The sequence below is a fragment of the Harpia harpyja genome, chromosome 12 (assembly GCF_026419915.1).
Source record: "Harpia harpyja isolate bHarHar1 chromosome 12, bHarHar1 primary haplotype, whole genome shotgun sequence".
Classification (NCBI taxonomy): Eukaryota; Metazoa; Chordata; class Aves; order Accipitriformes; family Accipitridae; genus Harpia; species Harpia harpyja.
This window is the reverse complement of record NC_068951.1, coordinates 17,124,631-17,151,496: the sequence shown is the minus strand read 5'-3', so window position 1 is coordinate 17,151,496 and position 26,866 is coordinate 17,124,631. Positions and strand designations below refer to the sequence as shown.

The following is a 26,866-nucleotide window of genomic DNA, read 5'->3' as shown; positions in this document are numbered from 1 at the left end:
CTTTTCTGCTGAAACACAGAAAATCTACCTTCACCATCCTTATGCACCTGAGGAGATTCTCAAATGTTCGTTTATCAACTATAGCCAAAAAGTGATCTAGTAGGGATGAACCAAGGGGCTGAGTGCTCCTTTGGAAGGTCTCTGCAGGGTTTTAGATGGCACGTGTCCTGTCAGGCCTCTGGAGGCTTTTCGACAGTTCTTCAGTCCATGACTGTGTGTTGCGTGTGCTGTCTTGATCGCGTTACCATCACGTAAAGTTCTAGTGGCCTAAGAATAGGATCACACCTCTGGGATGTTGCTCTAACCCCTTACGCTGTGTCTGTAATACAGGCTTAATAGAGGCTCCTGAGCAAGTCATTGTGCTTGCTTCTCTGTTGAGGAGTAATCCTCTTTGCTCCTGTATGGTGCTTGCTAAATACAACTTAGTACTACTGTAATTACTCATCTGAGAGATCTGCCAGCTGGATTTCAAGTGTCCCCTTCCACTTCCCCTTCCCATCCAGTGCACACATTCTGGTACCTAGTGTAGTGTTGATAGAGGCCAGAGCATTGCCTCTGGCCTCTACATGTACCCCAGTAGTCTTTGTACTTTCATGAGTAGTTGTTCAGTTACTTTGATACTGGGTATGAAGCATGTAAGCTATTAGTGCTGAGAAGTTTGTGTGTATAGCTTTTACATGCCAAATGTGCTTTGCAAATATTGAATAATTGGTATCTACTACAAAAATACGAACAAGCGTGTGAGTGAATTTACCGGAGAGCAGTCTGATGCCTCACACGAATTAAGGTGAGAGTTTGATTCATTCACTGGATTCCTGAAAATAGCACTTTGATATTGATCTTAGTCCTCAAAGATATTTCAGACATTAATTAATCTTAACTCTACTCCTTGGAGGAAAATACGATGTTTCAGTTCTGTAAGTGGGGGATATTACAAGATACTGTTCATTGGTAGTATTGGAACATTTTAATGGCTTCATGTGGCAATGTCAAAGAGGCTGTAAGGCATCTGTGAACTTAACTTTGAGATTTTCCTGGTTTTTGTGGTTGTAAAATATTTGAATTTAAATCCTTTAATCTGTTATTGTTACTTAGTAATATAGCATGGATCTTTAATGAGGTAAGAAAAAAGTGCAGAATTCTGAAGGAGTAGAGGAGAGCCTGAAGACTGTGACCAGGTTTTAAAAGTTGTTTCATACTATGAAGACAGCTGGAAAGATGAAAGAGAAGAGTGTAACTTAAGGTCATTTCTAGATTTTTGTCTAAGACAGATTCCAATAGTAATTCAGTAGTATAAAAGGGTAATCAGCGTTTAGTCTGTCTTTTATACCAGCTGAATGTTTTACAATAGTATTGATGAGCCTGTGATGGAGGGTATCAGTGGCCAATTAGATGTCAGAACACTGTATATGAAACTTCTGGTGTTTAACGTATGCACGTAGCTCAAGACACGCAAACAACCAGAGTGAGGGAAAACAGAAGTAGCAAATGGGCATACAAAGTTAAAACTGATTTTTGTGAAGTGAAATTCTTGTAATGGTATGGTACAAGATGGTTCTTGGTTTGTTACTGCCATCCCTACCCCCCAAAGGCAGGTGACTGATAGATTATCCTTTCTTCAAAAACTGAGGACCTCAATTCAGAAACACAGAGAAGGGCTGCTTTGCAACAGAAACGTGTAGTACCAAAATCCTGCAGTGAATATAAGAATCATTATGCAACATCACTTATTTCCTATGGCATCAGATTATGCAATTTCTGAGCAGAAGAATGCAAAGCCCTGGAAGAACACAGTAGCATTTTAGCAGATCCAAAAATACCTTATACAGGATAGAGGAAGCATTTATGTATGTAGTGCTGAAAATATGCAGTTATGTAAGCTGCTTATTTCACAAATTGTGCTTTGCAAAGTTGGCTAGCAGGTGAAACAGGAATCAATCTCTCTTTCATTGAAATCAGCTGAAGAGGTCTCCCTGAATACAGGGGAGGGTGGATTGGCTCTTTGTCTGCCTTGCTCACAAAGGTGATTTTTTTTTTTCTTTGTTCCTTGTGCCAAAAAAAGAAGTGGATGCTTGGTTTCTTTTTCCAAATCAGGCACTTCTCCACCCCCCACAAATTTGTGACCTTATGTTGAAGGAGTTCCTAGTTAAATATTTGTCTAGTGTTTGTGGAGGTAGAAATTCATTCCTATGCTGAAAGCCAGTGCAGATCCACAAATTTCATGTGGGGATAAGAGTCAACACTGTTCTTTTAAGGTGAAGTAATGCCTTGGGAATCTATTAAATTTCTCTGGAGCAGTCAAGAGCATGTCAGAAAAGGGGATCTGGTTGATAAAATCTGTTGGGATTTTGGCAACAATACTTACCAGAGACTCTTAAAGAAACTAAACAGCTATAAAATGACAGGGACGCCCATCTTGTAGACAAATGATTGGTTAAATGATATGAAATAAGAGTAGGGATAAATAGACAGTAATGTTGAAACATTTTTCTCTAAAAGGAGTTGTCATACGACTCTGCTTTAGAGATTGCACTACTCATACTCTTTCTACCTTTTCTTCCCTTATCCAGACCATTTAGGAATATTCTGAAGTAAGAGCATTTGGGCTGTGAGACTACAGAAGTAAGGTGTTCAGGATAATAAACATGTAAGCCAATTGCAGAGAGTACCGAAAGGCTTTTGTGAACTTGGATGATGTCAGTCAAATTTAGTGTTGTGAAGATTAAATTGTATCTAATCATCCTGTATATAGGAATTAGGCTCTGACCTAGCTTATACTGCTCAAGAATGAGATCTTAAGGTTGTAAGAGACCCATGGAAGTTAGCTCAGCATCCTGAAGCGTGCTTAGACACTGGATAGCATTAGAGGAATAGTTAGGAAAGAGCAAAGAACAAAAATGATCATTATGCCTTTGTACATTTCTGTGGTGTGCCCACATGGGGCATTCTCTCTATGGTCTTACTCCCCCAGCTCTAAGGTGATGTAGGAGAAATGGAAAAGATGTAGAGACGTGATCAAAGATACAGAGCAGCTTTCATACGGTGAATGAGAAGGTAGAGGGGGAATTTTGAGACTTGAAAAAAGGTGTTGGAGTGGAGGATGAGATAGTTCATAAAATCACAGCTGGCATTAAGAAGATAAATAGGGTTCAGGTGTCACTGAAACAGCGAACAACTGGTTGTTCGAAGAAAGGAATTAGATGAGAGATGCAAAGTGAAGAATAGTTGGTGTTACCTTGTGCAACATACAGTTAAGCTACAAAACTCCTTGCGACAGATTAGTGGTTGCCAAAGTGTTCTGGTTAAAAAAATTCTTTGATGCATTTGCACAGGAAAAATACTTTGTGGGCTATAGAATAGAAAAATACCACTGTGTGCTGCTGATGGAGAAAGTCAGTGAGCTGCAGATCATGGGGAACTGGCTGGCATTGCACTGGCGAGGTTTCGCTGCCTGCACAACCTTGGAGACAGGAAATGGGGATAGATGAACCTGTCATTCTGGTGTGGTATGGTTTCTTCTTATGCTGTAGTCTAGGTGGCACTTATTTCTACTCTGACAGGCTTAGTTGGAATATATAAGGTGCATAGTAAACCTCCAGCTGGCTCTATGCACAGAGCTTGAATTCAGCCATTATGAATATTTCTTGGCTCTTATACCATACTATTTTTGTCATTGTCGGAAAGGTTTCAGACCAAAAAGCTAAACGGAGTTCTCTTTCTTACAGATACAGTGACAGACAAAAGTATATAACAACTGCAAAATCACTTTTGCCAAAAATGACATGTCCCTGTTTTAGGATAGACTGAATATATTGAATAAAGGCTAACTTAAATCAGCAGACACATGAGTTCAAGTTTCTGTTGTGATAATATGGACATAGCTACGTACAACATAGTTACATGTCTGTGGTCTCACGTGCTTAATGCCCATGGCTGTGTTAAAACATTCTCTTAACATTTTAGAATGATCATGATAGTTGTGAACCCTAAGCAATTGCTACCACATAGCTCAGGTGATGATTTATGCAAAAGTTAGTTGTTTTAATGTTGAAGTGGCATCCAAATATTTACTGGAGAAAGGAATTAAAAGTATGTGTTCCAGTATATACTACTGCAGGAGGTACAGAAGTAGTGTAGTATTTATCTGACAACCAGGAAGAACAGGGTAAAGCACAAAACCGCCAGTGTTACACCACTTCAGTTTTCCTAGACGAATCTGCTGTTTTCTTGTAGAGTAAGTTAGGGTACATGCATAAATGTGTTCAGAGCTGTTGCAGTGACAGTCAGAAAATCTCAAGTGGATCAGATGAAGAATTTTCAACTGTTTTATCAGGAATTAATTATGTTTTGGCAATGTCATAATTGTAATATTTAAAAATAAGTATGCATTGTGGCTGAGCATTCATGCAGGTGTAAGATGGGATGTATGTTGTGATGTGGAAGAAACATGCTTCCTTGAAGGAGCAGTGTATCTTGAGAAAGAGATTGATTGCTTAAAAAACCCCAAGCTTTTGCCTTGGGCTATTCCACAGTTAGATTTGCCCATAACATGGGATGGACTGCACTGAGTTAATATGGGCTAGCTTAATAGCATAGTTTCTTTTTTGAAAACCTAACAAAATAGAGGTGTGGTGGTTTTTTGGCTTTTTTTTGGTTGGTTGGGTTTTTTTTTTCCCTGGAGAAGGGAAAGGCAGGCAGAGCAATTCTGGGTGAAGCTTCAGGATATGTTTGTTTGCAGTTCCTTTCTCTGCATAATGTGACTTAAAAAAAAAAAAAACAAACCAACCCAAAACAAAACCCATGAAAACAGAGAGGTTGCATTTTGATGATGTATAACTCATTCTCTGTTAACAGTTTGTGTTCAAAACAACCATGCAAAACACAAACATATATTCCAAGTAATGTAAAACCATAAAAGTGCAGCATAAATGGAGTATCTGATCCACTCATACAGCACCTTCCTCACCAGGAGACCAGGAAAAAAAAACTTTGTTGGAATCCTGCGTAATAAAATCATGTGATTTCAAACCCCAAAGGTCAGAAGTGGCAGCCAAAACTCTGGTACTTGCCAACGCGGCAACTCTCAGTACTTTCCTGTGCTGAAGTTGTACAGTGTGGAAGGTCAAGAGATGGGAGAGGACTGTGTATCAACCTGTTGTAAAAATTCCATGTAGAAACTGAGAGATAATCACAAGGGGCGGGAGAACTCAAATATGCAAGATATGTGTAGCAAGATAACTATGCTTGCTTTATAAGCATGCTTTTTACGTTGTTGTTACATTCTAGAACATTTTAAAGTATTGTCCCAAGCCAGGAGTATTGCACTAGTCTTGAGATGATACGCATATAAATTGCAGTCGTGTTATCAGTGCAGAAAGGTGTAGTTACCTTGCTGTACCTAATGTAGCCATAAGGAAATCACAATGAGTACCAGGAGAAAGCAAGGGAACTCCAGGGCTTGAATGTAAGTAGTGATATGGATGGGAATCTCTTCTGTCCTTGATATTTGCCAAGTATCAGCCTGCTAGTTTCTGCCAGCTGCTCTTCTTCAGCCCTTAAACGCACATCAGACAGTTGCTTTTATTTCCTTTGTATATTGGAAGTGCAAGCATAGAATATGCTTGACTGGGTAATATAGGAAATAGTGCTTCAAGGAAACTAACTTAATATTACTAGACATTTGTGCTGTTAGGAAACTGAGTGGCGACTGCTTTGTACTTAGGCAACCTTTACAGCATACTAACATTTTGTTTGTGTGCAGTATCTGGAATTGTGATTTGCTACTCTATTTTTAGCACAGTTCTTTAAAGGAGAAACTTCCATTATGGTCCATGCAAGGCATTTGTTTAACTCCACCATGTCTTCAAACCTGACCATTGCTTTGACACTCTCATAAATATTGGGCTTGTATAGGCAGCCGCGCGCTTTGGTTGCTCTGTGTGTGTGTGTGAGAACACTTACTAGACGGATGTTTCCAGGAGCAGGCACAGTATTGGGCAATGTGAGAGCGTGCCTTGTGATAACTGATTCGCCTGCTCTGGTGCTGATTCGGGTGAACTGTCACTTTTCTAATAGTTTTAAACTGCAGTTCGGGCCGTCTGACATGTTGAGGTGCAGTCTCACTCTTCCTGGAAGAGGTGCACTTTGTGATCCTTTTGTCTGGGTATGGTGGGATTTTGCCTGGAAAAATGCTTTGCCTGGAAATGGAATAATTTACAAGAAGTCGTGGTCATACAAAATTACACTGAGCTTCAAGTTTCCTTATAGATGTAAAATAAATTTGTTAGCTGCGGAGTGCATGAACTCATCAAAATAGTTCAAATCAGAGGGTCTCTCTTAAAGTCTGCTATTGCAGCAGCACTTTGTGAAATCTGAGTATCTTAAATATACACATGATCCTCCTACACACACAGAGCTTTCAGCTTTTGACTTGCTTCTGCTGTAGCAGTCTTCATCACTAAGACAGAAACAGAACACTGCTTGACTATGGTCTTCACTGTAAAAGTTAAGGAGGCACATATAGATTGTAAGCCCCCAAATGGCAAACAGTCTATATATAATGAAACTTCAAACTTTCAAGAAAATGTTTTTCTTTGAATGAAACTAAGATTTCTTTTATTGGGAAGAGTTCAACATGAAGAATCTCAGCCATATCTTTGGTACTTTGACCAAAAGAGTAGGGGAGGCATGACGATAAAGCTTGAAAAATGCTCTTCGTCCCTTGTTTGAAGAGATGGCAAGGTCAAAGACAACCTAATTTGTCTGTGTTAAATTAAATTTTGCTAAAGCAAGAGGTTGCACATTGCAGAATTTACTATAATATAAGATAATTAAAAAAATTCATTCCCCCAACAAGTCAGCATTGATGCATTGTGGCAGAAACTGCCTTCTACCCCCCACCAATCTATGTTGACCACTTCAAGTTGGCTTGATACAAAGTTGTTTTGAAATAAATGCTGCCTCATGCTCTCAAAACAGTGAGTTCACTACACCTCTGAAAAATCAGGCTGCTTATGTAAGTACCTGAATAAGGCTGTATCGTGCCAGTTTGAAAATAATTTAGTAACTTTTGCATGCCTCCTCTCCCGATGAAGCAGATACAGCAGCATATAAGATGGTAGGGCACTGTGCTTAAAGGCTTTTTTTAATTTGAAACATCTAAGTCTTGGAGAAGGCAGTTTGATCTGGTAAGACAGGCCTGATGTCCTTGAATCTGGGGGTTTGTTCTTGGCTGGGTTATTGTAGCCATGGCTGAGCTGTGTTGTGGTAGCCCTGCTGCAGGTAGGAGGGAGGTTGAACCTGCTAACTTCCAGAGGTCCTTTGCAGCCAATATGCTTGTGATTCTGTGATCAGCCTACTATACAGAACAGAAAATGCATGCGGCTTGCCTGAAGTTCATCTTTGTATTGAGATCAAAAAAGAAGGGATTCTCTGTGTACACTTGCACTGTCTGCTGTATTGAGGCCCAATCGTGGTGGGAGGCTGCAGGTGTCTTGAGGGCAAATAATATCTGAGTAGAAGCGAACTGAGGGTCAGGGCGGTCTAGTAGCTATTAGCAGCATAATGTATATATGTTGTGGTACTTCAGCAGCAGGATGGAAGAGAGTGGCTTAACTTGCCAGGCAATACTGAGAAATGCATGGGGCGAGGAGTCACATATGATGCTGATAATCCATGTAGAAACTAGGAAAATATGAAATATGTACGGGAAAAGCTGTGTTAAATCTACACAATCAAGCATTCTGAAGTCAGAAAACTGCATAGAAAGGTAAAAGCAAAATCCTAGACTATATTAGTGTACTCTGGGAGTCACGTAGCAGCAAAACAATTTTATCCTCCAAGTCTGATTTATCCTTAATGTGCTTCCCATTGTTTAAATTTGTGATACTTTGGGACACTGTTACCTCAGATTCTTGTTTTGGCTCTTACTCTAGGGTTTCTTGCAGGGGAAACTGACTGATGTTTTATTTACATTGCTTAATTTGCTGTGTTAATGAAAAGCAGATTCCTCTGTAGGAATACTGGTCATATTTTGCTTTTGTTTAAAGAATCACTTGTGTCTCAGACTTTTGGAAATGAGCAGGGTCAGCAGTGCCCAGGTATGCTGAATTGGAGTCGTTTTGGTATTTTTCTGAAATTCTGTTCAGGTTTGAAACTTTTGCCTTTTCTTCTTTATATCTTCAACGAAATCTGTGATCATATAACAACTACTAGGGCTAGTAACCATACTACTGCAGTCACCCTACAGCTTCCCATGCTGGGGAATCAGTCATTGTAAGGCTGGTCACAGGTAGGTCAGGAATAACCAATGCTTGAGCTTCCCGTACAAGTCTAATTCAGCTTCTTTACTAGTATGGACTTTGCTGCAATTTTTGCATCACTTGCTATTTTGCTTTCTTTTAAAGAACAAAGTTTACAACCTAAATAATGTTCTTCTAATAAAGCTTTTATGCATATGCCATGTGATCAGGCGGAAGTACAGGAAGGTAAAACAGGCTCCTGGCTGTTCCCATTTGCTGCTTCTGCTGTTGGAGAAGGGCTGAAGCCCAGGGCATGAGCTTTTCCTACACCAGGCTGAAGGTCTTATCTCTCTTCTCTGTAATGACCTCATCTTGAGAAGTTCTGGGACTGAGCTGTTCCCTTTTGATTGGCTGTGTGCTACCTGGCCACCTCTTTCTTCCTTTCAGTGTCTGTTTGCAGAGCCTGGGACTTTGCACCCAGTGTAACTGATCTTACTTTTTAACAAAATAGTTTCTATTAATGACATTCCACCACCCCACCCCCCCCCCGCCCCCCCCAACTTCATATGAAATTTAAAATTTCACTTTGTTCTGTGTTGCAGGCTGAATGTGCTTAATTACTTCTGGCACAAAGCTAGAGACTCTTGTTTCAGAAGTGGCTCTACCCCAGAAAAGTGCTTCGGCAGTGGGCAGCTATCGCAGTGCGACTCCTGGCTGTCGGCCTGGCTCTGTAGGAAGATGGCACTATGCCAGATTGTGGAAAAAATGTCTTTCAGTAGAGCATGTAGCAAGAGGGGGGACTTTTAAAAAGGGTCATCAGATCTGAATTTATATGTAGACTACCAGGAACTTCATGCAGGGGGAAAGCAGAGCAGTGGGAGGAGATGCTCTTTGTGGAAGGAGGGGGATCAGAGCGGAGGGTATACAGTTCCTGTGAAGCTCTGTAAGTTGTTTATGAGGGTGACATGTACGCGGTTAGAGAATGTAACGTATCTTGCTACCTTGAACTTGAAAGGATCAAACTAAAGGACCAGGATGGTCACAACTAGGTGGGGCTCTGAGGGAGCAGCTACAAACCATCTCGTGGTGGACTCAAGGTACCTGGTATTGCTGTGCTTTGTTTCTCTAATGACTTGTCTCAAGGGTTTGCAAGGAATCCTGATCTTGTGGGCTGTGCCAGACCCAGAAACAGTGACTGGACTCAAACCATACCTGAGCTGGGCAACACCTGGGGAGGGTCAGCTTCAGTCTGATAAATGCTATAGTAACCATGAAGAAACACTTCTTTGCTGCAAAGAATCTTTCACGGTTTTGACCTTTAGGCTTTTGTTTAAAATTTGTGGTTTTTGTTTACTGGGCAATTCCTGCAGTAGGTTACTGAGAGTACTGTGTGAGTGGAGTTTCTGTTGGAATAATTTATTTGCTTCTTCTAGGGCAGTAATTATTTACTAAGTATCAGCAGTTGTCTGGAATGTCTAGTTAATTATCAGCTTGCTTCTGTGAAAGTGTATGTAGTGAAAATACTTAAATAAAAATTTGAAAGTTCTTTTTCCTCTCATTTCAGGTACTGGGTCCATGTGTCACATCTGAATTCTGTTGTACTAATTCTCTAAGTACCAACTCGGACCGTCTCCTTGATGCACACTCACGGCATCATGGCCAGTACTCAGGAGCGCCTGAGCTTGTCTTCCTCTCCAAACTCGATCAGCAAAGCTTTCTGTGAAGATAAAGACTTTAGTAGGTTACATGATGAACATGCACCTGCTGGAAACCACCCGTCCCCTGAGCTCATAGAGGATGTGCGTGAGAAGGTCTTGCTGCAGGCAGACCTCATCGAAAACATGAGCAGCCCGGTCACTGCAGCAGTGCTGACCAGCATCAGCGAGGACTCTAGGGACCAATTTGAGAACAGCGTGCTGCAGCTGCGAGAGCAGGATGAGTCTGAAACAGCCATTCCTCAGGGCAACAGGAACGCTATGGATGGAGAGACCAACAGTGGAGCTGATGATGTTAAAGTCCAGTTCAACAGATCAGGCAGTGGGAGCGGTGGGTTTCTTGAGGGACTTTTTGGTTGTCTGAGGCCTGTGTGGAATATCATAGGCAAGGCATACTCCACAGACTACAAACTGCAACAGCAAGGTAAGTAGGGAAGCAAACCTTCGTTGCTTCTGGGGGAATGTGTGAAGATGAGGAAAGCAACCCAGGGCTTTTTCCTAGCTTTCCATGTGACTGTTTTTGTCTCATGCAGCCCTGTTATGGGTTTGCAAAGAGAAATCTTGCACTGTACAGCCAACAGCTATCGTTTGTAGCAAAGGCAGCTCGTGATGGAGTCAAAAACAATTGCCTGTTCTGACCCATGCCTTGGACTGTTGTGACAAGGTCTGAATCTGAACCGAGTATTTGTGTGAGGATCAGAAAGAGTTGTGTTCAAGACAGGGATTGTACCAACTACTTAATTTCTGCAGTTGTTTTCATGCCAGATGAAAAACATAGGGATAGGTATTTTCATCAGGCCAGATGAAGAACATTGACATAGGCATTTCTACTCCTGTATGTGTATGTGAAGGCTGTCTTCAGTTGACCACCCAGTAGCAGAAGTATTGCTTCTCTATGGGCATATTACATGAACTTTTATGTCTTTTTTTGTTCAGGAGTAATTTTACTCTTCAAAATGTCATTCAGTACTTATCTTTCCACAAATATGTCCTTTAATGTTTATACTTTTTTCATTTACATGTATAAATATATAAGTGTGTGTGTGTGTGTGAGTATAAATACATATATACATAAAATATGTAGTTTGGGAATAAGTAATGCCTCAGTCAGTCATGTACATCTATCTTTAGGGGTTACTGAAAGCTGAAGAGCAGAGTATGCTCTGCCTTTGGTGTCTAATTTCTCCCCTAGCACAGGGGGAGGGAAGTGGCAGATGGGAAAAGAACAATCTGTCATTAGAATTAAGGAGCTGAAATGGTTGAGGCTTATCGAAAATGGGAACAGCCTGGCCATGTACTATACCGTGGGGTACAAGTCTCCTGTATTGCTATGATCATGACTCAGTATTAATCAAATGGTTTTCTGGCATAAACAAATTATAAGATATGTGGTCAGAAAACCCATCTGAGTGGTTCATATCTAAACCCCAGGGTTGGATTGGGGAAAAGTTCCTAAGGTGAGGGAACAGAGCTGTTAATAACATGTTGGGTGAATCTGCCTTGAAATAAACTTACTCCTTCTTCCTAGAGTCAATCATTTCCAGTTCATAACTCTGAGCAGGGAAATCCACCTCTGCATTGCAGAATGGCAGGTGCCTCCTAAGTAGCAGCCTCTTGTCTATCAGACCTGTGTGCTCAGCAAGAGTTTACTTGTTTTTGAAATCCTTTGGCAAAGTTGGTTCTAAGTTTTGTCTGCATGTTAGTTGTGGTTTAACCCCAGCCAGCAACTAAGCACCATGCAGCCACTCACTCACTCCCCCCCACCCAGTGGGATGGGGGAGAAAATCGGAAAAAGAAGAAAAACCTGCAGGTTGAGATAAGAACAGTTTAATAGAACAGAAAAGAAGAAACTAATAATGATAATGATAACACTAATAAAATGACAACAGCAATAATGAAAGGATTGGAATGTACAAATGATGCGCAGTGCAATTGCTCACCACCCGCCGACCGACACCCAGCTAGTCCCCGAGCGGCGATTCCCCGCCCCCACTCCCCAGTTCCTATACTAGATGGGATGTCCCATGGTATGGAATACACCGTTGGCCAGTTTGGGTCAGGTGCCCTGGCTGTGTCCTGTGCCAACTTCTTGTGCCCCTCCAGCTTTCTCACTGGCTGGGCATCAGAAGCTGAAAAATCCTTGACTTTAGATTAAACATTACTTAGCAACAACTGAAAACATCAGTGTTATCAACATTCTTCGCATACTGAACTCAAAACATAGCACCATACCAGCTATTAGGAAGACAGTTAACTCTATCCCAGCTGAAACCAGGACAATGTTGTAAACTCAGTATGTCACACATGGTTGAGTCTATAAATAAAAAAGGTGACTGAAAATTCCTTGGGGAATTAACACTATTGGGGTGATTGCTCAATATGTGGAGTTGGATGTGGCAAGTTTTGGAAGAGACTGTGTCTGGCTGGGGAGCCTCCCTTTTGAAGGAAAATGAGCTTCAGAGCAGTCGGATAACATTCAAAGAAGGAATAGTGTCAGTATGTCTGTGTTACGCTTCTTTGGTTTGGATGCTCAATGTTTTTAAGCGAAGCTGAAACTTTCCAAGGAAAGGACACAGATGCAGAATTACGTCGGCTGCTTCCAGCAAATCTGTGACTATCCCATACAAGTGCTATCTCACCAAATCAGACTTCTCTCATCACTGAGAGCTGCTGAGCTGTCACATGCTTGCACGTGCCTGTAAGCTTGGTGTGTAGCTTCAGAAAAGCTACCTGTGAGACGAAGAGATCGTATTTCGCATATAATTAGGAAAGCAGATGCATTGGAGACCACAGTTAAGTATTTGCTTTGATGGTCCACAGGGGACACTTTCTTTTGTATGAAAGTCACTAATAAAAAAGATGGAAGTGCTAACTAATGAAAATGAGCAGCTGAGAGCATTGTTGTGTTTGGAGGGTGCACATAGAGCTCCTCTTCGTACGCACAGAAGTATCTTGCTGTTCTCAGTGTCATGAGCACGTTCAGAGCCATAGATTCATGGATGCTTTGCAGTTTGCTGTTGGCATGAGGCCCTTCCTAAAAGGGCAATTTTGAAATGACTACAGATGTGGTAAGGCGGAAGATTAATGGGGATATGCTCTATGTGGCCTGTGTGGTTTAGCTGCATCTTCAATGTCTTCACCATCATAAACAAGAGTGAAAAGAAGATTCTTTTTTTTTTTTTTTTAATTTTTTTTTTCCCTCTGGAGCTGATCAGTTGGACAGATCTCTGATGGTAGTAGTACGCTTCTATTATTCAAGGATAAACCTTTTTAAACTGCTTCTGTGCTAAAACTTGAGGATTTTGTCAGAATATTCATGTTCCGTTTCCCAGATGGTCTCATTCTTGCTTCTTGCCACCAGAAAATCTTCTTTGTGTGCATTTCATCAGCTACATACAAGCCAGCAGTTTAGTAACTGATGTATGTGATTGCTTTTATTTTTGCTGTCTTTTAGCAAGAGTGCAGAGGATGCAAGAGTTGTGTTTGTGCAGGTGTTACGCATTTGGAGAAGACAGGCTGAGGAAATGTCTCTGGCCCTTCCAGCAGTAAAGAGAGGCTTGCAGTGGCCTTTCATTCCCCTGGGAGGTTATTTACAGCTTTGGGCTGGTGCCATAGATCTGTGCAGGTGATTATATTTTTTTTCCCCCCTCTTGATGAAACAACTACTTTAAGCCTGATCCAGGAGCAATCCTTTGTGTTGGGCTGAATCAGCAACTGGCATAGGAGTCCAGTTTGGACCTGCAGCCACGGGGGACTTAATGTTGCCTGTAGATGCTGCCCAGTACTTTTTGCTGCTCACCGGCATCCCTGCTTGCCTGCTTTGGATCTCCTACAGGCCCAAACTCTAGGACATGGTGGTGGCATTGTGGTGTGGTTGCAAGTCGTAAAACATAAACAGGTGTCATGCCCTTTGCAAATGTCTCATACTTGAGTTCATATTGCCTGCAAAGGCTTGGCTCGTGACTTGGTGAATGGGGGAGAAAATAAGAACAACTTTTACATGATTCCACGTTATCTTCTTGTTGAAATTACTCCTTGAGTGTCCTTCTCAGCATCTGAGATGGTCATCAAGAGGAGTGTGTTTCTGTGCTTCCCTTGAGGACCCACACTGAGCAGAGCTTTGGTCAGCTGAAAGTTGCTGCAGTGTGGTCTGCTGGTTGACTAAGTGCCAATTGCTGCTGTTAAATGCTCTACCTGCTTGGTGAGTAGTCATTTCTGCACGGAGTGTGTTGGCTCAGTGGCTGCCAGTTGATTACCTGAGGCTTAAGAATTTTGGGTTTGACGTATAGAATCACTCCTGACTATGTTTTTCTAGTTGTTTACCCTGATTTCTAAAGGCTGTTGGTGAGTGCTTTCAGGGAGATGTACTTAGTTCTTTAATTTGCATCTACCAGTCATTTAATTTGGATTGTTGGGACTCTAGCACTTTATAGTAAGACTTGTTTGTGTTTTCTACAAACTCATTAGACTTCCAAGCCATTTCCTTTGGATTAAGAATCTGTCTTCAGGAGTTGCTTTCACCTTCCCTTTCACAAGTTACGTGTTTCCTGTCATCGTGTGCATTTTTGTGTAAACCCGGAGAGCAAGGTGCTTTACAAAGTGTGCTTGTGTTGGGTTTTTTTTGTAAACCAGAGATGTTTCTTGTCATAATGCCAATGCTGGCAAGCAGCCAGCGCTGGCAAACGGCAAAAATTTGCTTCAAATATATTGACTCAATGGCTCGGGCTGCTCCTGCGTTTCTTCCCCATGGGAAACAGATTCCCATCATTCTACTCAAATGGTTCTTAATCACCTTAGAAACGCAAGCTTTTGCGTAATTCCTGCTGCTATTACACTTTAATTTATTTAGGGGAAGTATCCCACAGGTTTCTTTAGGTCCAGAAGAGTCTGGAATAAAAACTGCTCCATCCTGGTAGGAGATATCCTCATCTCTCTTCTGCTGGAGGAGGGGGAATGCTAGGAGAGCTGTAGCAAGCCCTGAAGTCTGGATAGTCTCAAAGGGTGTTTAACCAAGCAATGTTAATGGACTTTTTGAACAAGGCTGACAGTACAGTCTAATCTTGATCAGTGTGTCCAGATGTGTTTCCTAGCCACCCTGCTGATCATCTGAGGTGTTACTCTTCTGGACAGGCACTTTGACTTAACTATGGTTAGTCATCATAGCCATGCCCCCAAGTTCTTGCAGCTGGTTTATGCAAGTTCTTTTCTGTTTCAAGGTGTTGGTTGAGATGACAGAGATCTCAGCATCACCTCTTGCATGCTGTGTTTTTCATTATACCTGCTGTGTAGATGTGCCGTAGCTGGGGCAGCTGTCATTCACCGTTCTTTGCTTCAAGGTATTGTGGCTGTGGAGGATGGGTCTGCACAGGCAGTGGGGAGAGCTTTATAACCTGCTGTCCAGATGATGTGCATGGTCCCAACTTTAAGCTGTATTCAGCTGGTGGTGTGTTGAGTCCTCTCTTTTCCAGCCTTGCCCATTGTCCCTCTGCAGAACTGATAAGACTAACTTTGTAATACTGACCCTTGTCAGCCTGTTGTCCTTGAGGGTGGTCCCAGGACCCACAGGGAGCACATACACAGGGTAATTTAAATGTATTTTTCAATTGGTGGGTTTGGGTTGTAGTAGAAAATGCAGGTTTGCCCCACTAATGCTAACAAATCCTGGTTTTCAACTGAATGTAGTCCAGTGCGTTTCTCCACCAGCATCACTTTCTTTGGGGAGCTTTTCAGTGCTTGGTAGCCAAACGAATTGCTGATGCTGACTGTCTCAAAATGTATTAACATGCTCCTGTACAGTGAAAGGTTTTTTTTTTTTATTTTTGTCTTACTGTTGCATTATACGTTACATATGGTTTGACTCTTCCTGAAATTCCAAAAGATGTGGGATGTTTCACTGATTGTTGCTACACTGAAATCTCTTTCCTGAATTGTGCCCTTGATGATCAGGGTGCAAGTGGGATATGGGAAAGGATATATCTTACCAAATAAACATGAGGTGACTTTGCAGGAGGAAGCACATGAACTTTTGCTTACTTTGTTTACAGTCTCTCTCTGCCTTTGCCATTGTGGAGGTTAATAGGTAGTATTAAGAGCAAATTAGGGCTCCTAGGTGATAGCAATATAGTTACCCATTACTGTTCACAAACTTCATGTGCTTCAGGGAAATGGCAATGTTGCGTGCCTTGTACAGGAAAGGCAGTCTTCTCACATGTAAAGAAACAGCTCTTTCAGTACAATGGAATAGTTTCAATGTTGCCCATGTAAAAATACTGTTCACCAACAAACGCAAAAATCAACTGTATTTGCCACCTTGTTCAGAAGCAATGCATTTGTGAATTAAATAGAAATACAGATCTTCTCAATTTATTTATGAATTTCCTTATTTTCTTTTATTTTCCTTATTTAAAGAACTGTCTTTTAATGTCCAAATGTCTAAAGAATTAAATACCAATTATAACTATTGTGACAAAAAATTGCTCGAGTTGTTTGGTGAAGAAGAACGCTCATTATTTTGAAATACTTGAATGTCCTGTGGTCAAGATAGTGGTCACAGCATGTTTCATGCATCAGTTTCTGTTAGGTTCTTACATGGACAGGCATTTCTTGCTTCAATACCAAAGGACACATTTGCTGGTAGGCACTATCACCTTCACAGTGTCATAGCATTCTTGAAAACTGAGGATAGGGATTATCTGTGGCAAATCCATGGTTACTGGGGATGCTTCATTATAATGCATTTCACTTGAGAGCTGCATGCGCTGTCCTAATATTTTTGTATAACATAAGGTTGCAAGTGGATATATCAGTATGAGAAATAGACTTGTGTCTGTGAAGAAACATGTGCTGAGGATTGAACTTTGCCCTGCCAAGTCAAAGGAAGTTTTTGCTGTATATTAACAATGGTTTTTCTTCTAGTTCAGTGAGCAGAATGAGCACTGGGGTCTGGCTCCAGATGGGAGATGGCTTTCCTTGGCCGTGCCTGGAGAGCACTCATTCAGCAGGAGACATCCAGCTAGTGTCTGACTGTCACAGGAATGATTTGACGGAAGGATTTGAATCAGGATCAGTCCAGAGACAGTTTGGGTATATAAGTTTCCCTTCGGTGATGACAGTATCTAAAATGGGCACTTTTGCATAATCCCAGTTGCAGCCCTGGGAACACCCCAATGGCTTGGAGACTGGATGAAACAAGAAGACACATCTTTGTAGTGATCTGAAATAGGGGTCTGTACAGGTGTGACTTCCTTTTATTTCAGAAATCAGTGGGTTACTTGTTGTTTTTGCTGCTAAATAATCTCTAAACTTAAATATTTATTGAGTTACAGTAAATAAATTATTGCCTGCCATTTATCTTGTTGTTTGTGGGATGTTAAGGTAATTTCATGGTGACTCACAGACAGCAAAGCTTTCTGTTCTGATGGGTACAACTCTCTTGAAACAGTTTATACAGTGTTACTGGACCACTCTGGCAGTATCCCTACAAGATGCATGTGGGTACCTAAGAGGAGGAATCCCTTAAGATTTTTTTGCCTATTTGACACTGATACACACAATATTGACGTGGGAAAGACCTGTTTCTGTGACTGGTGGTTGTTAATGTGCTTTGGGTTGGGTAACTTGGTGGTCTGTGTTTTACAACCTGCCACTTCTGACTTTCCCTTTTATTTCCTATTTTTTCCCTGTTTCAGGGGGGAAAAAACCCTCAATGTTTTTTTTTTCAGTTGTCAATGTTAAATGTTTCTTCTCATCTATGCTTGTCAATGGGGTCATGTACCTTATGAGAGATACCATCATTGTTCAGTTTTGGAGTAGAGGACCACCTCCCTAAATTGCCAATCCAGTGTCCCTGGTATGTTAAATATATACCTGTGAAGCAGCTGCGAAGTTGAAGCGGCTTATTCGAGTGGTTAGCAGTGGTGGTGAGCTCTGTTGAAAAAGCAGCTGGGAGAACGGGAAGGAACAGGCTGGAGGCAACTGTAATTGGGGAGAGGAGCTGGATGAAAGGGATGCTGGGGCTGAGCTTGTGCAGTGTGTGCCTCAGGTGTGCCTGTACCAGGAGAAGGCGCCATCTACTACCTCCAGAAAAGTCCACCTTGAGATTTAGCAAGGCAGATGGCAGGTGCTGTCGTGGTGTGATCTTATAGCAGAACATTTTTGTGGTCTTGATCTTTTATGTTATCCCCTTTGCTTGCCTGTGCCTAGATACCTGGGAGGTCCCATTCGAGGAGATCTCGGAGCTGCAGTGGCTAGGCAGCGGTGCACAGGGAGCTGTCTTCCTGGGCAAATTCCGGGCGGAGGAGGTGGCCATCAAGAAAGTGAGAGATCAGAACGAAACAGATATCAAGCACTTGCGGAAACTCAAACATCCTAACATCATTGCATTCAAGTAGGTTGTGAAACTTGTTAGAAACATACCTTTATCTAGGAAAGATCCATTCACTTATGTACCCTGGCCAAGTTTTTAAAATCCAGGAACTAAGCTGTCTGTAGGACAAAATGGGTGGTCATTCTTCCTCTCAAATTGTCACGCATTCTTGTGGGGAAAAAAAAAAACAACAAAAAAAACCAAAAAAACCCAAACAACTACGGACGCCATTCCCACCCAGTGCTGCACTTTGCATGCAGGCTCACAAAATGTGTACTGTGAACCCTACAGATCTGCAGGTGTCGAAGTTGAAGGAAACCCACCCCTGTATCAGTGAGGTTCCTCCTGTGCAAAGCATGTAGGAAACATTCCCCTTCCTGTTCAGTAAGGTGGTATTAGCAGAGGCTTGCCCATGCAGAGTAAACAGGTTATTCTCCCGCCCCTTGATTGCCACCTTTGAGAGTTGCTCTGGGACTTTTACTCCACTGAGCCTCACTAGCTGTGTGTTTTCTTTGACAGGGGAGTTTGCACTCAAGCCCCATGCTACTGTATTATCATGGAGTACTGTGCACATGGACAGCTCTACGAAGTCCTGCGAGCAGGGCGGAAAGTCACCCCTCGGCTGCTTGTGGATTGGTCCACGGGGATTGCAAGTGGGATGAATTATCTGCACCTTCACAAAATCATCCATCGAGACCTCAAGTCACCAAAGTGAGTCTCTAGTTACTTAAACATCCCCCAGTTGTGGTTGTCTTTTTTTTTTTCTTGAGGAATAGTTTAAAGTTAGGTCAAAAGCCCCGTTATTTTTTTTCCTATGTTGACTCAAAACTAATGAGAGTGAAACTAATGAAACTTGTTGGCACTCCCTCCTGTGCTGCGATTTAACAAGACTGGAAATTTTACCAGTATCTTACATGATAAATAGCAGTAAGGAAGTATTTCTAATGATTTGATGGTGTCTGGCCCTTTTTGAAAGTGGGATATTCTGTTGCCTTCTGCTTTTTTAGCTTTCTTATTTGTTTTTTTGTTATTTCTTTGGTTTTCTGGAATGCATCTTTCTCATTGCTCTGTTGCTTTCTGACTAAAACTATCTGGCTGCTTATATTGTTATTCCCTAGATGTTTATGACTTCTTTAGCCTGTGACATGACTGTGTTAAGATAATACCTTTAGATGGTTTACAGTGCAGTTTAAGGTACAGCTTTACTAAAATTTTGAAACGTCCCCAGATATAGTGAATCTTCAGTGACTTGTTAATTTGCAGTTTTATCAACATTGATTTTTGACTTTCAGCATTTAGAAATGCATTTGAGGCACAAAACACAACCACCCCAAAGAAAGTGAGTGCTTTCATTGGTGAAAATGCATAATCTTTTTTCTTGTACTGCAATTGTGAACAGCATGGCCTCATCAACTGCTCGTGTTGATTAAGAAGGGATTTACTCCCAGTGGCTGTTGTGGTACAAGAAAAATTGCAAAATGCTGATTTCTTTTTTTTTTTTTTTCCTCCAGCGTTTTAGTTACACATACAGATGCAGTAAAAATTTCAGATTTTGGTACATCTAAAGAACTCAGTGATAAAAGTACCAAAATGTCTTTTGCGGGAACTGTGGCTTGGATGGCCCCAGAGGTGATACGCAATGAGCCCGTCTCTGAAAAGGTGGATATCTGGTGAGTAGTATTAATGTTTAAGTATCTTCATCTTCTGTTTAGCCACTTGGTTTCCCGGCACTTTACGTATTCAGCACTCTTTTCTCATCCTAAGCATGGGGATAGTTTGCTCTGTGGTGGACTATCCCTTTCTCCATCTGCCGAGTGCCCTGAACTTTGTTACTGAACCACGGGCTATAATGGAAAGAGAAATGACATACATGCGCAAAAGCTGGGTGTTGAGATCTGAAGGTACCTAACGAGACTCAGTGCAGACTATCTTGTGTCTTGCAGTAAGCAAATGCAACGTTTCTTCCCTGTGTCATTAGTTGGGCCAGAGCTTTCTTCCACTCCTGGTGCTCAGGGCTGCCTCAGCAACTTCTGCAGCCAGGGTATTTTTCACTTGCTTTCTACCCTCTTCAGGGCCACACTTGAGCTGTAGGGAGGTCCCTAGTCTGCTGCCTTGAAGGGTCTGACCACCTTTTGCTTTCTGCACACTGGGCTTGGCTGTTACGTGTACAGCCACAGGATTACAGTCCAGTGAGTCTAAGCCTGGATCCAAGAGGGAGGAAACCAGGGTACATTGTAAGAGTTTTGAACACCCATTTCCATCCCATGTGAAATGTACTCTGTGTCCAAAGGAACACAAGGAAAGGTTCAGATCTCCGTACTATTAAAAATGCTTGAGAGAGGACTTGGCCTTGGAGCTCCTTTGGGATGCCTCTCCACAGGTTTCAGGGTTCTCAAGGGAACTGCATCTCTGTTTCTGCCTGGTTATTTCTGCATATTAAATGTCAGTAGCCAGGACAAATGCCCTTCTCCCTGCTTTACAGCCAGGATGGATTTTCCTTCTTGTGGTTTTTCAGCTTCAAATGATGTCACCTCCCTTATGCAGCGTGAAGCTGCAGGTCAAAGCCACGGGTGGTTCAGAGTACAAGATGAGGCAGACAGCAGCCTGCTGCTGGTGTTTTAGCTTGGAGCTGGGTCATAACTTTAAGTCAAGATTTCTTGTAGGGAAAGGGAGAGTCTTGTAATCTGTGGTATACAGCTCTTCTTGTGCCCACAGTGTTTTGCGTGTTCATTTCGTGTAGATGTAGCAGGCCATAGCATAGCCAGCTCTTCTAGGAGAAACTCTTGGGTTGTTTTGGAAAGAAAATACACTCACCATTTGTCTTCTGTGCTTCCTCCCTTTGAATCACAGGTTCATGAGGAGGAATAGTGCTGATTTCCACTCTCAGCTTTCTGTCCTTTAGAGTGGCTTAGGTTCAGGAATATTGTGTGGGGCATCATGTCCAGTAAAAACCAACTGCTAACTCTGCTGAGGAGCATGGGCACAGCTTTATTCCTTTACTCAGTGATTTAGTGATGTTGCTCTTTGGTGCAAACCTAGAGATACCTTTGGTGCAAGTTTCTTTCGAGTCCGCTGCAGTGGTGATTGCTCAAACTCCTCCTTGACATCCATTCCTCCCCCAATATGAGTAAAAGCGGTGTTCATGAATGCTGGCAACAAATGAGAACAGTTCCTAAGCTGCTTATATGTCTGCTCTCTCTCATCTTTAACAGCATGCTTAAAAAAAAATAATCTATAATCTTATCAGGAGTCTTGAAAATCCCTTGTCAGTTCTTAATCATAACAAAGCTGAAACCAGATGGGGTTTCCTGCTAGTTTGTCCAACCACCTGGATCCCTGCTTTCCTGCAGCCCACGGAAAAAATTTTTGAGGGAAAAAAATATTCAAATTGTGCTTGTTTTGGTTTTTGGTTTTTTTTTCCCCCACATGATTTGAAGCCAATGGGCTTTGAAAGTGCAACATTTTCTACATGGAGTTCTGTTTCCTGACTGATGGTTGTTCAGACCCAGGCAGTTTGTCCCTTAGATGTTCTTCTGTACTTAATAAAAGCAACTTGATATTAGTACAAGCCAAACCCACGCTTCTCACTTTTCACCTGGTTTGACTTGCAAGCAAGCTTGGCAGGGTTGGTGTCCCACAGAGGGATGGGGCATGCAAGTAAGGTGATACGTCTGGGTTTGTAATTGAGATGGTTGTACCTCACCTCATATCGCAGCCTGGTTGTTAATGTGCAGTAAGGGTGGTGTTGGTTCTCAGCAGCATTTTGTTTACCTCTGTATTGACTGGTTTGATGTTTCTTTGGTGTTTTATTGGGTGAAGATTGTAAATAAAACAAATAACTGTTTGCTGTTATAAATTAAGGTTTTGGTCCTTACTGATAATTTCATTAAGGAAGAAAAGCAAAGTGAGTTTTCTTACCTTTATTTTTCAGTTCTTGTAATAGGAGGTTCTTTTCCAGGCAGAGTTCTCTTAATTTTTTCTTTAGCCTTCCTTTCTTCAGCACAAAAGAAATATCAGATGAGACTGCATGTGCTTTTGATACTGACACTTAGGCATGTTGCGTTTGTTTCTTAATTTCTATGTTGCAGTAGTTGTAGTGCTGACTCTCAAACCTATGAAACTCTTACCTAGTAGTACACATAACAGCAGAGGGAGCTTTTGGCTAGGGGGAAAAAAAGTTAAATGCAATGTAAAAAAAACCCACAAAACCTTTGTTGTGTTGTCTCTGTAAGACACCAGTTCTGTCTGTCCAGTAGCAGATGACATGTTCTTACCAATAAGAACAGTCAAAAGTCTATCTCAGAAAAGCTAACTTTCCTTCTCATTTCACAGGAGTAAGATTTAGTCTATACAGAAAGTGTACTTTCAGGATTTTTAAAATCTCACAAAGAAATAGGAAAGAGTGAGTGAAAACCAGTGTGGTTTGGTGTTCAGCCCAGTGCTGGGGCAGAGGAGGAAGAGTTACCTGGTGTGTGAAATAGCTACTCTTGGTTAAAAACTAGTACATAAACGCTGTTGCACCTACTTGCGATTTCAGATCAGACATGCCTATTTCCCTGTTTTGCCAAACTGGTTTTTTCAAGCTCCAGATGTTTCTGTTAAATTGAATTCACACAGAAGCTTTTATCCTGGTTTATTTCTTCATCAGGTCATTTGGGGTAGTTTTGTGGGAGCTGCTTACAGGAGAGATTCCCTACAAGGACGTGGACTCTTCGGCCATCATTTGGGGAGTGGGCAGTAACAGCCTGCACCTTCCTGTCCCTTCCACCTGCCCAGATGGCTTCAAAATCCTCATGAAGCAGACCTGGTAAGAGCCTGAACTGCACAGACCTAGGGGCTGGCTCCTAGCTCTTGCCAGACTCCCAGTAAAACCAGAGTCAGGTTGGGAGTGTTGAGCCCAGAGCAGAGGGCTCTTAAATACTCTCACACTTGTCACGAGAGTGGTAAGTTTTAGCATTTTGGATTCTGCTTCCTTGTGGCAGCAGGCTCGGGCCCCAGAAAGACATTTGGAGCTTAGAGGAAGTAGGAAGAGACCTGTCTGGTTTGCTGGGTGGATGGGGCAGGGGAGGGAGCAGGCAGACACTGTTGAGACGGGCTAGTGAGGGGGAAGGAGTTGAACAGGAGAGAAGTCGTGGAGTAGAGCTTGATAGGAGCCCTAGCAGGGTGACAGTTACCCGTGAGTTGCCTGTCCAGTGTGAATCAGGAGCAGGCAGCATCAAAGTCATCTTCAGTAGCCTTCACAGAGGTGGTTGCTTTGTTGTAGCCAAGTAGGTGATAAAAAGTAGCTCTGTGGGAAAAGAAAAGGAGCTGGAAGGAAAGTAGGTGTAAAATTTTTTGAGGCTGGCTCCAGAGTGAAAGGAAACGATTTTTCACTCTGAAACCCCTTTGTAAGTGACTGGCTTTTGAACTGGACAAAGAGAAATTGGAGCTTTCTGGGTGAAACCAGGATTTTACAGGTATAGGTATGGAAAATGCTTTCAGTTTCCTCCACATGCCAAATTAGAGTTGAAATTCTTTGTCTTTGGTTATGCATTAATGCGTTTGTCTTTGTAATTGCATTTTGACACAGAATGTAAGTGGTCTTCCAGCGTTTTCCCACTCCATGAGTTTTACCAGCCATCCTCTCAATGGCAGAAAGCCAAAAACAGGCCAGAGCATCTATGGATCTTTTCAAGTGGCTCTTTACCCCCCTGACCCTGAGCTGCAGCAGGTCGTGCTGTTGCAGTGATCTGTGCTGAGACGTGCTCTGCCTGGCTGTGCTTCTACGCGGGGCTGCGCAAGTCAGGAAGCAGTGTGTGGAGCTCTGAACACCGAGTACATACGCTTGTATCTCCACCTAGTGGAAGTAGGTGGTTTGTAAGAGAGAGGTGGCTGAAGAAGCTGTTTCTTGTCCTGAGCACTGAATCCATTCAGCAAGTCTGGTGGATTCAGTCCTGAAGCTCGAGTGCTGGTCTCGTTTCTCAAAGATACAAATGGTTTTGTACTTGAATGTGATCTTAGAGATGTTCAGTGCATTACAATACTGTGTAGGCTCAGGCATGTACTATATGGCAACATGAATACATTTGGTGTTTATAGACTCCCTGTTTTGTTGAATGTAAATTGTCATTTCTACTAGATTGAGTATTCCCATTATAAAACTTGGAAATAAATAGGATAATGAACTGAGATCTGTTTCTTCTTGACAAACAAGTTAGGAACAGTGTCAGTTTGTATACTATCCTTCACTTTGTAATCACATTTTCCTATTTTAAATGGTTTTCATCTCTTTTTGTTTCTTCAGAATAGATCATCGCAAACAAAAAACTGAATACAAAACAACTCTAGCCCAATAAACTCATATTCAGCAAAAGAGAAAATCAGAAAAGCTCCTTTGCTCTAATCTGTCAGCTACACGATTCAGAGAATATGTTCTAGTGAGAAACCCTTTCAGAAGGGCAGGAGAAGCTAGCAGTATTGACCTCATCTCACGCTTGGGTATTTGTCTGTTTTGCTCCAGGCAGAGCAAGCCCCGGAATCGTCCCTCCTTCCGGCAGACACTGATGCACCTGGATATTGCATCTGCTGATGTGCTGGCTACTCCTCAGGAAACCTATTTCAAATCACAGGTAACTGGAGAATGGCTGTAGCCCATGAGTACTAGAGTTAGCTCCAAGGACCTGATTTCGGAGGCTGCACTGAGTGCAGCAAAAGATGAGATCCATGATTTCAGTTTGATTCCTGGGGAGAAGCAAACTAATGGGTATTTTAAAATCTTTTACCCAAGCTTTCACAAACTGAGACATCTGCCAACTTTAGTCAGAAACTCGATGTTGTCTAGTTCACTTCTCCCTGAGACTACTGACTTCAGATGTTCTGCTCCCAGCTATTCTCCCAGTGCTGTTGTACAGGAGACCACAAGACTGCTGAGAGTGGAACCATTGCATTTATAGTGAAGATGAGCAGGGCAGCCAGTGGGACAAAGAGCTGTTACAGGACAGTGAAGGGACTCTGGGACTTTCAGGGAAGATCTAAAATTATGTTTTTAGAGATTCCTCTGAGCCCTACCCAGTGAGCTATTGTCTGCTCCCAAGGAGGGAATGAGAATGAAACCTTGCCTCCAGAGGATCTATACAGTGTTGGGGTGTATGTGAGGAAGTGGGTGTGTTTATTAAAGCTGCAAGAAGCAGGGCTTCAAGGGGCAAATAGAATTAGTATCACCCTAGTGACAGTCATCATTGTCAAGAATATAGGTTTCCAAATCATAAGTCTTTCTGTTTACTTTAAATACTAAAAGGGAAGAAAATGTTGTCTTAGGATGAAAAGAGCTTTAGGAATTTTTAAAAATATTTTTTAGAAAATGCAGATATGTTTTAAGTGATCTAATTGGAGCACAAAATTGGAAATACGGTTTGAAAATGCTGAAACTAAACATGCTGCAATGTTGTTACCCAAAATAATTCAGCTAACAGAAACACATTTTCAACCCAAACCTGTAATTTTCTACAGACACAAAAGATGTTGCCCAAGAGTTTTTCTTTGGTGCAACCAGGTGTCCCAATCCTTTGTAAATACCTGAAAGTAAATTGCTTCTCTAGGCTGAATGGAGAGAAGAAGTGAAGAAACATTTTGAGAAAATTAAAAGTGAAGGAACTTGTATCCACCGGCTAGATGAAGAATTGATTCGTCGTCGAAGAGAAGAGCTGAGGTCTGTTGACAGTCTTTTCTGTTTACTGCTTACTTTTCCCAGCTAGCCTTCTCTTTTCCAGCTAAATGAACCCAGCTACCTCAGCTTCTCTTCACAGGGCATATGCTCCAGCCCCTGACTGTTTTCATGCTTCTCTTGTACTGAGGACTCAGTATTCCTGCTGGCATAAATTTGGGCAGCCTAAATTCCTTGTGAGTCCAGAAACTGAAGTTCCCACAGGCATGCCCTAGGCCTTGAGCACTGCTTGGCTGAGGGAAAGCTATAGAGAGAGAAACAGTGGAAACTGTCCCTGCTCTTGGGCAGTCTGAACTGTTTGCTCTAGGCAAGAGGGGTAAAGGCTTGTGTGTTTACCAGGGAATATTTCTGCCTGAGTTTTGGTGTTTGTGATAACAGCGCTAAAGCAGGTACATCCATCTCAGTGGAAAAGGCACCTTGCAGTTTGCTGTGAGCTTTCTCTGCCCTGATACTTTCGTTGGATTAGTTATTTCCAGAGAAGTGAACACACTCCCAGCCCACTGGGCGTGAATGCACTATCAGCCCACTGAAATTAATTTTGAACATTAGACCAACTTAAAAATGAAAGCAGAATGTTTATTTAAGAAAGAAAAGTGTTATCTTCTTTTTTGCAAATATAGTTATGACAGAGAAACATAAAACAGCAAGTAGCAGTTCTGTGTCAAACCTGAGAAACCAAAGGAAACCTTGCTCAGCCAGTTTGATGTAGTTGTTGATGAGTGTTCCCTAGCCCTAGGAAGCTTTTGATGGTCACATCTTTCAGCTGTGGTTCAAGATGTCTCCTGCAACTATACTATAGCTGTAGGGACATACTGCTTTCTATGAAATACAAACAGATTACTTC

At 42.0% G+C, this 26,866-nt stretch overlaps 1 protein-coding gene across 5 annotated transcripts in view; it reads left to right on the top strand.

Moving 5' to 3' along the window:
- The window catches only part of MAP3K13 (mitogen-activated protein kinase kinase kinase 13), an 83,941-nt gene that overhangs the window by 45,195 nt on the left and 11,880 nt on the right, over positions 1 to 26,866 (top strand). For all 5 annotated transcript variants that reach the window (XM_052804728.1, XM_052804733.1, XM_052804729.1 and 2 more), the window contains 7 exons: positions 9,805 to 10,379; positions 18,158 to 18,341; positions 18,840 to 19,031; positions 19,832 to 19,990; positions 22,969 to 23,127; positions 24,820 to 24,928; positions 25,898 to 26,007. In XM_052804728.1, the coding sequence (XP_052660688.1) occupies positions 9,878 to 10,379; positions 18,158 to 18,341; positions 18,840 to 19,031; positions 19,832 to 19,990; positions 22,969 to 23,127; positions 24,820 to 24,928; positions 25,898 to 26,007 (1,415 nt within the window). In that variant the 5' untranslated portion in view covers positions 9,805 to 9,877. The remainder of the gene's footprint in view (positions 1 to 9,804; positions 10,380 to 18,157; positions 18,342 to 18,839; positions 19,032 to 19,831; positions 19,991 to 22,968; positions 23,128 to 24,819; positions 24,929 to 25,897; positions 26,008 to 26,866) is intronic.